Below are 14,131 nucleotides of genomic sequence, written 5' to 3' on the forward strand. Positions count from 1 at the left end.
TTGTGTATCCATTACCTAATTCTTACATTCTACAAAAAAATAATTAATTGTATGTATGCATATATTAACGAATAGTGTTATGTTCATTTTATTATTCGATGTTTAATAAATTGCCCAATTAAGACAAGACTGCAAATTTAGTAGAATTAATTTTTATAATTATTTTTAACCAGTAAGTTATTTTACAAATAATATTTATCATCGTGAATAATGGTATTGTAAGTGTGTTACACAATGGTTCAACTTTCGAGGGGTTTAAATAAATATTAGCATTATTTTTTTGTTGTGAAAATATTTTTATTAACGTTTTGTATTGAATCATTGGGGTGGCCTATACATCATTGGGTGCGGATAAGAGTCAAGTAAATAATAAAAATAGTAATAATATAAGAGTTTCTGCTTAATAAAAAGCTTCTTTACATCTCACCAATAGATGTCTCTAGTGAAGTTTTAGTGATTCATGAACAAGGTTTCTAAATTGGTTCATATATATAGAACATCCAAGAATTTGAGTAGTGTGGTTGTCAATAATGGGTAGAATTGGTGAATGTTACACGTGTGTAAAGTGATCACTCAAACCAGCCTATGACGGTCGTAAGCCCCGTAAATGCCCAGACTTCCATATTCTTCTTCATCTTTGATGAGATGTCAAAAAATAATATAATAATAGTAATTTAGGAGCATTTTACTTTAAATGAAATGTAATAATGAAGTAAAATATATAAAAAAAAACATTTATCACGCTTTATTTTGATCTGTCGCTCAAATATAAAAAAAATACTATAAGATCATTTTTATGTTTATTAATGAAAAACGACTAGTTGCGAGGACTACAAATACCCCTATCAACAGGTAAAAATACAAACTCTTTTATCACTGCTGTTCACTTGTTTCCGATGAGTAAATCTGTAGTTTTAGAAACTAGTCGTGTTTACATTCATAAACTCACAACATAGATGAAAAGTATCACTTTATACTTAAGCTGAGTAGCTTAAAAGCGAACTCAATGTTGGTGGTCGTCAATCACGGGTAGAATAGCAAATGTTACACTTGTGTAAAGTGATCACTTAAACAAGCCTACGATAGGCCGCTAACCCAGACATCCATATTCTTCTTCATGTGTGTAGAGATGTTAATATAAATAACTCCTAAGTAGAGAATCCCAAACTTGTGAACAAGGATTTGGACACACTAAAAATATTGTGATTAATCAACTCATAAGCATATTTTACGCATGTACTTAAAAAAACATATATTAGAGCATTTATAGTAAATAAAATGTTTTTCCACGAAGTTTTTGTCAAATCAATAAATAATATATAATTTCTCACAACGAAATATGTATTATATAAAAAAAAATAATCGAAAATAATGTCTAATGTCGAGTTTTAAAGACACGGTTGCCAATTATAAAAAAAACGTTTTTAAAGTTCAAGACGAATTCACCATTTTAATGTTGCAATTGAAAATTGAAACCTGATTTACCTTTCGGTTTATTTATATTATACCACCAGTACATTCCACAAAGTTAATGGCAAATGATAGTACATGTTAATATAAGATTTGTAACAAATAAATATGCAAAAAGGTAAACAACAAAAAATATTAGTCGGGTTTGAAGACACGGTCACCGATTGCAAAAAAAGTTTTTAAAGTTCAATAAGAAGTTTCCATTTTTTGCCGCAAAAGCAAACTGAAAACTGTTTTACGTATCAGTTTATTTGTATCATACCATCAGTACCGAGTCCCGATAGCTTTCTCCTTTTGCGCTTATGCCAGTACCTTATGCGAGGCTTCTTGTATCTCACCAGTCGACTTTCTTATTCCATCTCGTTTTTTGGTCGTCCCCGATTCTCGGCGGACCACATCTCGCTGCATAACAAAAAGCCGACACTTTGGACCCGACAATAGATTATACGTAAATAATTTATGATCGGTGACAACTCCGTTCACGGTCATTACCATATCGACAATGGGAAACTTCAATGAAAAAAAATCAAATACTTAATTTGATTTTAATGTCGTCGTACTATTTTTCAAAATACTTTTTTACTACTTCTTATTTTTTGAAACGTTTAAAAAAATCTAAACGTAAATCATGCTCGTTCAGATTACAGAGCGTTTTGAGAAAAATGAGAGAAAAAAGAAAACATCAGTTAATGAAAATGCTCTTATGAAATAACGAACCTAACTAGTGTTCAAGGGACAAATCACGCATTCGTCTCAAAACCGTAAATTCCTCAGTGTTCTGGACGACTTCTTCAGCCCAGTTGATGCTATGTCGAAAGCTTTCACGACTTGAGAAGGTGGAATTTTTTAAACTGGCATTAGCTACTCGACGTCATCAAAGCCGTCAAATCGTTCGGATTACAAAGCGTTTCAGATTACCGAGCGTTCGGATTCGCCAAGCGAGTTGGCACTGTAAAGTTTTCTCGTGATGTTAGGAGGACATACACCGATATATGTGTTATATAAAAATGTTTTTCTAGTGCCCAAACGTGGGGAATTTTTTGACTTTCAAGTTATATATATGGTTATTTATATTACTTTCAAGTTATTCTTCTTCCTTTACCCTTATCCGCACCTAATAGTGTATAGGGTACTGCTGTATTGAGTGCTGTTTACATGAAAGCAAGGTGATCAATTCTGCGCTTCAGTTACCAGTCCAGGGTAATCAATATAAACAAAAATGTAAGTGAAACGCTTTCCTTATCATCCATTGTTTACTTTATGTAATACAACTTTTATAAACACTTATTTGTGACTACCGGTTTCGGAAAATTATTCCATCATCAGGTCATTAAAATAAGATTATTACGATTTGACATTTGTATAAAGAAGTAAACAAGTATACATTGTAAACAATGGATGATATGGAGAGTGTTTTATTACCATACCACAATGTTATCAATGCTTTTAATATACAAAAAAAAAATAATTAAGTGTTTGTTTGTTCAAAATGATATATCTCCTAAAGTCAACTTATGATTGTTATAAATTCGACATAACGTTGGATTCAAATGCATGCGTTTTTTTTCTTTCTATAAAAATAAAACATAAATGTTCGTTTGTTCAAAATCTTAAATCTCTAAAGTTATTCAAAACTAGTGTGGTAGCAACCACGAGTAGAATTGTGAATTTTAGCACCCAGCCAACCAGCCTATGAAATTTTCGTAAGCTAGTTTTTCATCTATGCATGACTTCTATATTCTTCTTTATCTTTGTTGAGATGTCAATATACACCTAATAGTTTATTTAATTTAAACGAGAAAAATTCGCATATAATTTTTCACAACTTACCTTGAATAATATGGTGGATAACGACATACATATTTCTGTTGTACATAATAAACATAAACCATGAGAAAGTACAATCTTTAAAATTGAAAATAAAAAGTAAATTAAAGCGAGTATAATAAAAAAAAAAACATGAGAAAATAATTGTAAGAGAAAATGCATTCAATTCCAAATTACCATTGTTTTGTTTTTAAACTTGACAATCAAAAAAGAATGAATCCTACAATAAAAGATGTGGCTGTCAGTAAAAGAAATGAAAGCATTGAATGCAGTTCAGTGGAGTCAAGTTATATTTCATCTTACAATACCAAGTTATATTTCATCTTGGTATTGTGAGTTCACTTTTCTCTAAAGACTTTTCACTTTTTTTCAAAAAGATTTTTTAATTAACTGTCATTTTTCAATGTCAACTGTATGAAATGAATGTCAGCGTCCTATTTTCAAATGGGTTGGTTAGAAATATATTGGGAACAGCTATAATACATTACGCAGATGTTATTGAAATTGATACCTACTTTGATTACACACTGCCTTGTTTTTAAACCAATATTTGTTTATAATTAAAATGTAACATTGTTTTCAAATCAATATAAATAATTATGGTGATTTTAAAACAAACTTATATTTTAATTATTAAAATAAATCTTTTTTTTGTTTGTTTTTTTCGACATCTCATCAAAGATGAAGAAGAATATGGAATTCTGGGCATTTACGGGGCTGACGACCGTCATAGGCTGGTTTAAGTGATCACTTTACACACGTGTAACATTCACCAATTCTACCCATTATTGACAACCACACTACTCAAATTCTTGGAAGTTCTACATATATATATGAACCAATTTTGAAACATTATTCTTGAATCACTAGAACTTCACTAGAGATATATATTGGTGAGGTGAAATGAAGCTTTTTATTGAGCAGAAACCTATGACGGTCGTTAGCCCCGTAAATGCCCAGATTTCCATATTCTTCTTCATCTTTGATGACATGTCAAAAAATAATATGATAATAACTGGAGATAATCCAGATTTTGTGAACAAGTATTTGGACACACTCAAAATGTTGTATATTAATAAATTTGTTGGATTCTCCGAGATGTTGAATGATAAAAATTCTTTATCAAAGTACAAGGGTCATCAAAAATATATTTTATAATAAAATATAGATCTTTTGTGCCTACTATGTACTTGTTTGAATAGGATTGACTCGGAGCTTGAGGCGTTTCTCTCGTTCATATATTCTCATACGTGTGAAAAAAAAAAGATAATCGAATTCGTCAAATGGATCGTTTCTAAAGAAAATAACGTAAAATCGTGTTCCTTTGTATAATGATTTCTACTAATGTAATGCTTACACAAAACGTAGCGCTTAGCATGCCATACGAGAATGGAGAATAGTAAATACTTTCTAAACTAAATTAATGCTCGGTTCTCATCATTGTATAAAAGCATACCTGTTATGTGCGGGCGTATCTATCTACTCTAAAATGGTTTCCTTTCCCGTAACTTGTCAACCATTGTCTATCAACTTAAACACGAGTCTTCCTCTCACTAAACACACAAAAAAAGAAAATAAAAGAAAACATAATTGGCGCTCTAAAGAAAATAAAAGAGGGAATTCTACACTTTCCAGTTGAATTGCTTTTTACATCTTGAAAACAATTACCTTAAAACCCTTCAAGTGATTATTTTTACCATCTAACCTTCTAAAATACCTACAAGATTAAATACGGTTAGGAAATCAAAATAGGTTTTATCAATTGTTGTTATTAATGATTCCTCTTTTCTCAGGGTATAAGGGATGTGAAAAATATTATTTTTGTTGTAAAATATATTGTAATTTGTAGTTGAATAAGTGAATTTACGAGTAATTTATATATTTTTTTGTATATTTATATTTACTATTTTTTTTCAATAGGTATACCGTGCGCATTCAAGTTGACATATCGCCCACTCTTTTCAAGAACGTCATAAATCAAAAAACTTGATTTTTCAGGAGAACATTTTAAAAGTTTAAAAATATGATACAATGTTTTAAAAATAAATATCAAGCCACTTATTGAACTTTTTACTGTGCAACAGATCTTTTTAGGTAAAACCTGAAGGTTTTTTCTCAATTTAAAAAATATTTTCAATATTTAAAAAAATAATTAAACAATACCTTTTCTTAAAAATGCAAAAAACAGCACTTTCTGCCCTGTAGCGGGTAAATATTAAGTTAAAAATATGCCTCTTTTGCTGGAATATAGTATATTTTCTGGGCATTCCAAAAACATGCACAACTAAAAATTGACGATTTTTGATTTATGATATTCTTGAAAGGAGTGAGCGATATGGATTTTGGTCAGTTTGGGCGACTCTCGCCGGTTGCCATCCTCAGTGATGGATCCATGTCTCATTCATTGTCACATACTGAACGAATGTATATAATTAGGTAGACAGTTTTTTCTATGACTGTTTTGAATACTTTTCTCACAGGAAATTAATCTTGACAGAATGAGTCCAACTGACTCGGCAATAGAGTTCTCTGATTAATGACTGACCATTTTGTTGAGAGTTTGTTAATCTTGAGCGTAACTGATTGTTTTTCATTATCTTACTTTAATTGTTGTGTAAAGCATATCTACTTCTTGAGTGATTGCAAAAAACGGAAAATTGTAAAAATGGCAATGAAAGGCAACACGAGCTGTTAATGGTTTTAATTAAAATATATTTGTATTGATATTTATGGATAATAATGATAATATTAGAAAAAAATAAGATACTTTTTTTGTACGGAGCAGTTTTGTAATATTTTTTCAGGGAATTTCCGTTTGTACTCGTATGTTTATTTTCTAATCCTACGTATAAAGAGAAAAAAATAAGGTTAAATAACATAAATTTATTTTTAGGAACATTCAATTTGGTAGATGATAAATACCAAAAGGTTAATTAATGCTGCAAAGGGCACTGCATCAAATTGAAGCAATGTTAATTTGAGTGTTAATTATTAGGCAAGGCAAGGTAATCAGTCTTACGCTTCAGGTATTTCTAATCCTTATCTTGGGTGCAGCCCAATGGAGCATAGGGCACTGCATCGTTTTGACCCAGTGTTATCATGATCGTTACTTACATAAAGGCAAGGTGATCACTCCTGCGCTTCAGGGACCAGTCTAAGGTAATATTAAATAAATTTTGGAGTATAAATCACCTACATCATTTTAGATTATGTATTTTAGCCGAAATAAAAAAATACAAATCATTGTATTGTGCACTTATTAAAAAGCTTAAATTTATTAAAAAAATATATTCATTTTCACGGTAATTCATCGTTACCTCTATAACACGTTTTATAACTTACGCATTTTCGTAATAAAGAAAGCTGCTACCTCTTTTCTTAAGAAGAATAATAAAACGTTTATCTATGGAGCGTGGAAAAAATAAGTTAACAATACGTTATGCAATTTGTGCGTAACACTTTCTCTATGGTTATGTCTCTTGTTTTTCAAACAATGAAAAAGAAAACATCTTTAAAATAATATATAAATTAAGCGAAATTACACTGTCACAGATTTCTCTTCATTTCTCACGAAATCAACGTGCAGGGTTAAAAGTTATTAATCCATACATAATCTAGTAAGTTGCTGTTTGTGAATTTAAAAAATAATTAATTTTTGGTCATTTAATCAATTGATTATCTCGCTAATCTGCTAAATAGTTTTACATACAACTAGTTTTTTTCCCAACATACGTATTTATTTCATGATTTTTGTTATTACTTTATTTATTTTAAAATATCTTGCCTTAATATACCAATACCACAATGTACATATACTACGATTAAACCTCGTCTAAAATAATAAAAGGTTTATTTCGTAAACCTGTGGGTGTATGGTCACTTTTATATACCAGTGAGTCTAAAGCTGGTCTAAAATAATATAAGGTTAACTTTGTAAACATTGAGTTTAAAGTTAATTTTATATACCAGTGATTCTAAAGCTGGTAAAAAATAACATAAGGTTCATTTTAAAAACCAGTGAGTTAATATATAATTTTAAAAACCAACTTATATACCATCAAAACATTACAGGCGCACTGGCGTAGTTGGGTAGACCTCAGACTGGGAAATTGTAAAATTAATTATGGATTTTTTTATTGTTTTAAAAAAGGTTTCGGCTAATAGCATCTATTAAACATGTTAAATATCGATACATTTTAAATTAATATAATTTCCTTATAGTTAAAGTAAGAAAATATAATATTTTGGTTTGTTGAAGGATATTGATTACACCGATACGCCCGTTAATAAACACTCTCAAATACAATATATTTAAAACAAATAAAATGATTGAATTGAAATTGATAAAATGAAAGTAGTAAATATCGCATAAGTAGTTTTTGCTAACGTCTTGTAGGTATCGGTTTCATATGATTTCAACCGTGGACGGACATTAAAATATGGATAGAATTACATTGAAATACCATATAATATGCATAAATAAATACTTTTCACTCAATCATATAATGCATTGGATAGACGCAAAGCTATCAATGCGAGTAAATATTTTCTGTAGCTATCTATTCTAATACGCTTCAATTTTCTGGCCGGTGATTTCCCACTTAAATAACAATCAGTTTCATAATAATTCATTGAAATTTCTTCCATTATTATACATTTTCATCGCTTGCATTTTTTCTATTGATCTAATATATTATTTTTATTTAATTCATTGTTTTTACAATGCTTCATGGTTGTTTTATTAAGTGGGTTAGGCGCTATATGAAAACGAAAACGAATATTCAAATGATTGATTTTTCCATCCGTTAATTTTTTTTGTGACTTTTTTTATATTATGTGTCTACTTTTTTAAAATAATTTTTCCGCTTGAAAAAACCGTGTTTAAATAATAGAAAACTAAACACTATAAATCATTTATCTGTGCAAAAACTTTTTACTTTTAACCCTTATCCGTGACCAATGATGCATAGGGCACTGCATCGAGTTTATGCAGTGTTATCTTGATAGTTACTTACATGAAGTCAAGGTGATCATTCTTGCGCTTCAAGAACCAGTCCAGGGTAATATATTAAATATATATTACAGCGTAAAATCACTAATAATTATTTTCACCCTCCCTGGGAATCGAACCCGGGACCTCCAGCACGGAAGCTAAACATGCTGACTATTACACCACGGAGGCGAACATATTTGTGCAAAAACAGTCATAATAAATAATAATTTTTCATTGTATATTATGCTCCATTTTCGTGAAATTTCTCTGTGATTAATTCGAAAATAATATTGAGGAAATGATTAACAAAACAAATGCTTTTTAGGTTTTTCTTTTCTCTAGATCATCTTACTCATTACATCTTGTAATCGCTGGTGGAAGATTGACATCGGTCCCATTTGAAGGAAAGTATTACGTATATATTTTGTCGTATTAATGAGTATAGATGAAGAAGCTATTTGCTTCAAAACCGGTCGACGTCATAATTAAATTATACCGATTTTATAACAAAGTGGAAGTACAAAATCACAAAGTAAATGCTTCAAACGTTAGTTATAATAATAAAAAGATCTTACTTGTCCTTGAGGTGTTTGGAGGCCTGCAGTGCTGCATATCCATACATGGAGAGGTTCCTCGCCTCCTCCGACTGCCAGTTGAATGTGGCCACGTAACGGGCAGGGTTGTCTGGCTCCAGCCATAATCCTGGAAAAGTACCATACAAATGGATTATATTATTTAATTTCTTGAATGTTTTTCGCAGATAATTTGTGGCACATTTTTCCCTTACCAAAAACTAAATCCAACTGAGGATTTAGTTTTTGGTAAGGGAATGTAATTAATTATGAGTATTTTAATGTTTTAGAATTTAATAAACCCCGATGATGACAAGGTTCTTGTCAAAACCGGTAGGTTAAAGTGTACTTATAATACAAAAGTGGTTAAAACAAAGTTGTTTAATTTTATAAAGTTTATAATATTTAAATGTAGAGAAAATTTCAATTCCGACCCAATGTCATGTTGGGTCGAAATTGAACTTTTCAATCATTTTCCTACAGATATAAAAAAATGAAGACATTAAAACGCTAAAAAACAAATTTAATAAATTGTATAAGTTAATCTAAGAAAGATTATATGTTATATGTTAATGTTAATCTAAGAAAGAACGAAAAAAATACTAAAATTTTTATAATAAAAATAAATTATATAACCAACAAACATAAGCAATAAATAATATGTGTAAGTCCCTCTCCAAGCACAAGAGCTAAGTCTCTTTATTGGAGGGAACTGCGCTATCAATTTTAAGATTGTAAAAGAAGAAATGTCTACAAATTAGTTTGAATTATTAAAAAAAAACTTTTGTAACCATATTAAAAAATAAATAATAAAAAAAAAACACATCATCGTTCACTGTGTGTAATATCACTTAAAAACATTTAAATTATTACACAAAGTAAACGATGGATGATAAAGAGAGTGTTATATTACCATACCACAAAGTTAACAATGCTTTTAACATACAAAATATGTAAGTAATCCTTCATCGAGAAGAATCTGACTGAGTCCTATAGCTAGAAGTATCGTTTGAAATAAAATCCTAAGTTCAATGTCTGGCATGGTCATATATGGTGCTTAGTATTGTCCAACCCACACTTAATGTGGATAAAGGAAATATTTGCTTAACAGGGTTTTAAAAAAATATATATATGATCTTCCTCCACATTTTCGTTCATTTTATAACTACTTCTCACTCAGTAAAAGCGACTTTATTCCAACAAACTTATTTTAAAGTTAAAACGTAAGGTAAATATTTAAATTAGTTTTTCAAAGCTGTGTTTGAAAAATGCAGAAAACCATGTAATAATTTATAATAATCTAATGTAGTACGTACATGTTAAATTATTGCACAATTTATATTCGTACTTTTTATCGTTAGTAATATTTAGTATACCGGTTAAAAAAATACACAAAAATTACCGTTTGCTGAGATTTGTTAACTTACCTAAATTGTACAGCATCGGTTCTTGAACACCGTAGAGTTGATTCATTTTATTCAAACCATAGTCAATTGCTTCGAGAACGTTCTTGTCTTCAGTTATGGTAGAATTATAAGTAGTTGAATCTTGTTTGGATCCATTAGACTTAAAATTATCAATTTTTCCAAATTCCTTAGACATTAATGAATCACCATTATTTTTATTTACAATATTTGGAGATGGTGTGATATTTCTAAATGTCTCGTCAGGTGATTTTATTATTTGTTCATTTGTATTATTTTTAGGCGTTTTCTTATCTAAACTAGCGTTAGTTGTTTGATCATCATCTGCTGAAACAATCGTAGACGCCTGAGTTATCAAATGTCCAATCAAATGCTTATTATCCTTAACTATTCTAAATAAATTAGTTATGTTTTTAATATCGTTTTTATTATTTTTCGGTCTCTCGGTGTGTTCATTGCTTCGTACATCACTGGAGAGAGTTGTCCAATATTGAAGTATTGTGACATTGCTAATATCCGTATCAGGTCTCGATGTTTTTTCACCTCGTTTTGTTGTAATATAATTTTTGTCAGTTGTGTCATCGTGGGATTTATAACTAGAGGAAAAAACGCCATTTTCATTTCTCTCAGATGAGGAAACATGTCGCGTACCATTGAGCATTGCGTGATGTGGATTTTCTTTCGCTTTAATTGGCGCGTCATCATCTGTCGGAACGGAGCGAGATGGATAAAATGTATCGGTTTCTGAAGCGGTACCTTCGGTTTTATCTTCTGCAACTGTAAATCGTCGAACGATTTCGTTCGGTATTTTTTGTGTTGTGTAATCTTCCGTTAATATTACGCTAGGTGTGGTTACGAAACTTGGTGTCAAATCTTTTCCGGTAGAAAAATCATCGCCAATTCTCTCTGTGGTTGACTGAGTATAAAGATTGCCACCAGCGTGTTGCAACTTCTGCTTTTGACTTAATTTACTTTGGTCGTCTGTGGTACTTTCTGTTTTAGTGTCGCTCTGGTGCGACGAAGGATTGGAGATGTCGGGGTCGGAGTAAGGAGAGAGTGTTGGTGCGTCAGGATGCTGGATAGACGTGCCGATTGCTGGAGGGAAAGTGAGAAGAAAGGCAGCAAACAGCGTAGCGATCCTGAAGAGTGGTGAACTGGAAGAAAGAAAAAAACGAATATTACTACATTTCAATAATAATATGAAGATTTAGGAAGAGAAATACGATTGAAACTGATTTTCAGTAAAATAAAATAATTATTTACACATTTTATTAAATACGCTAAATTATTCACCCTCGGATGACATATCAATATATAAATGGGATATTTATTTTCATTTTAAAATGTGGTACCATTTTTAAATGAAACCTTTATTTTATTTTTTGGTGTTGGTATTTTCAAATTTATTATAGTAGTATGATTTATAAAAGGGGGAAATACTTAAGATAGATAATATTTAAAAAAGAGACGTTAAAATCTAATGTCAGCTACTAAACTACAAACCTTTGAGATTCACAACGCTTAAGTCAAATAAATACGTTGAATTTGACATAGCGGAAAACCGGCTAAAAACCTTACTTTTTTGAAAAAGAATACTTTTTTTTCATTAATTTTTTAATTTTCTTTTTTGTATAGGTATAACACTTCGATGTTATACTTTTTTATTTCCTTCTTGCATTTTCGTTTATTTTTTAAATCAGTCACAATATTTTATAATCGAATCGATGTATGAATATGTATCTCTATACGTGTGTGCATATGTACATAAATATTTGTGTGTGATATGTTTGTTTTTTTTTTCATTTATTTCTCTCCCCCACACACACACACACACACACATGTACCCGCCCATATAAAGTCAGAAAAAACTGCATAACATGTTTTAAAAAATCTTGTGTTTTATTTGATAAACACATTTTTTATATTAAGAAATACCAAAAAGAATAGAAACCTAAAAGTAAATATAAAGTGCAGTCTTTTTTACCCCCTTTACATTTTTTTATTCAGTACATCGAAATGTTTGTTTATCATGATCGACATGTTTATTAACAACGATACGAAGTGTTTTTATGAAAATATTAATTCAATTTTTATCCTTCAAAGCTTAAGAAATATCTTGTTAAAAAACTGTTATTAAGACAAAAAAAAACACATTAAGAATTTTAAAGATTAATCAAACCAAAAATAAATAAAAACCAACAATAAGAAAATATTTGACACATCTTGTCATTTATTTACATTTAAAAATTAATTTTGTGTGTAGAAATTATGCAGATTTTGACTTTCTCCATAGAGTATATTGACATATCACTTACTTTTTAACGATATATGTGTGAGGAAAATATTATCCACGAAAGAAATACGTAACATTTGAGAAAAACAAGACTTATGTGGACATTTTTAAATAATTTACTCACCATTTTAAAATACAAAACAGATCCATAATGCCACACAACTATTTCACAAATCTTTTAGTTTTTTTAAAATTAAAATACTAATTACATCATCTGCTTACTTCAACAAAAATTACGTTAAACATTGCGCAATCTGTTAACTGAATAATCAAGCTTAAACCATTTGAATAATTGATTTATAAACAAACTAACTGTTTGACATTTTTTCGCAAGAAGAGAAATTATATATTTGCATTTTCTCTTTACAATAATGTTAAATAATTAAACGAAACGGAAGATAAAACGTTCAATTTGCAAATTTCCCCGCCGAGAGAAATGTCAAAATAGTACGTGATTTCCCGCCAAGCCAAACGTCAAAATTCGGCGTCCGTGACGTTCACTTCTTTGTCCGCGTTCTTATTCTGAACTTGAACTTGAAATAGAGATGCGACTTATCTAAACAGCAGTTTGACTCGAATTGATCCTGAGTAGGTACTTCTCCAGATGAGGAAGCGCCGGACGCTCCGATATGGAAATACAGTTATCCGACCTCTAGTGTTGAGCCATCTTATGTCTCATCCTGTTCTGGCTGCGATTTGCACTGCCCAGAGGAAGAGGAAGAACCATCTCGCATGTCGTTAAACTCGATCCGAAAAAAGTGTGACAAAAGAAAGAAAAAAAAGCAGACAAGAAACCATTAAGACACGGAGATCGAATTACAATAGCGATATTCACGCAAAAATCAAGGATCATCAAAAAAATCTCTAAAATGATACGTAGAAAAGACAATATTACACTGAGAAGGATTTTGTAATTAAAACTAAAAATTTCTAGATTTACAAACCTTATCAAATTAATAAGATACATATAAGAATGTCGATTATTATGGCAGTCTCTTGAAGTGGAGTTTGGAGTTCGTTTTGTTATTCAGATAATTGTTACAACGAACACGCTTCAGGCAAAATGGGAAAAAGGCGGAATAATAATTGATGATGGATCCCATTTTCGCCATGGAAGTAGGAACTATAATTATGTTATTGACGTTTCTATGTACTCGTTCGTAGTACCGAACATGGTAACGGTGTGTGAAGAATGAAACAACTGTGAATAATTTATTTTTTAAATATTGAAAATCATTACAAAATTATTAATATGAACAGATTTATGATACTATTTAATAAGAGAAAAACTATTAAAACAGATTTTTACTACAATGAAATTAAATTATTACTTAAACATTTTATTAAATATAGGTACTCAATTACTTACCATACAAATGATACATCAATATATTATTTATGGTACTTATATCATAGATGTCTTAAATGAGACAAAGCGTCTATCTTTTTACTATGGGAAAGAAGATTCCACATCAAAAATTACAGCTAACATACGAAAGGAAGCCAACAGCATTGCATATGTACATCTTTCGAAAAATAACTCAATTCGGAT

The 14,131-nt window shown here is 30.2% G+C and overlaps 1 protein-coding gene across 1 annotated transcript in view; it reads right to left on the reverse strand.

Annotated features, from left to right (window-relative positions):
* Nucleotides 1-13,159, reverse strand: part of LOC148300163 (uncharacterized) — a 41,425-nt gene extending 28,266 nt beyond the window's left edge. The window contains exons 1-3 of the mRNA XM_088275162.1: nt 12,704-13,159; nt 10,290-11,440; nt 8,866-8,992 (exon numbers count right to left, since the gene is read on the reverse strand). Of these exons, the coding sequence (XP_088131288.1) occupies nt 8,866-8,992; nt 10,290-11,440; nt 12,704-12,729 (1,304 nt within the window). The 5' untranslated portion in view covers nt 12,730-13,159. The remainder of the gene's footprint in view (nt 1-8,865; nt 8,993-10,289; nt 11,441-12,703) is intronic.
* Between the last annotated feature and the right edge of the window lie 972 nt (nt 13,160-14,131).

The sequence above is a fragment of the Brachycentrus maculatus genome, unplaced genomic scaffold (assembly GCF_059751285.1).
Source record: "Brachycentrus maculatus isolate JH-2025_06_01 unplaced genomic scaffold, ASM5975128v1 h1tg000808l, whole genome shotgun sequence".
Classification (NCBI taxonomy): domain Eukaryota; kingdom Metazoa; phylum Arthropoda; class Insecta; order Trichoptera; family Brachycentridae; genus Brachycentrus; species Brachycentrus maculatus.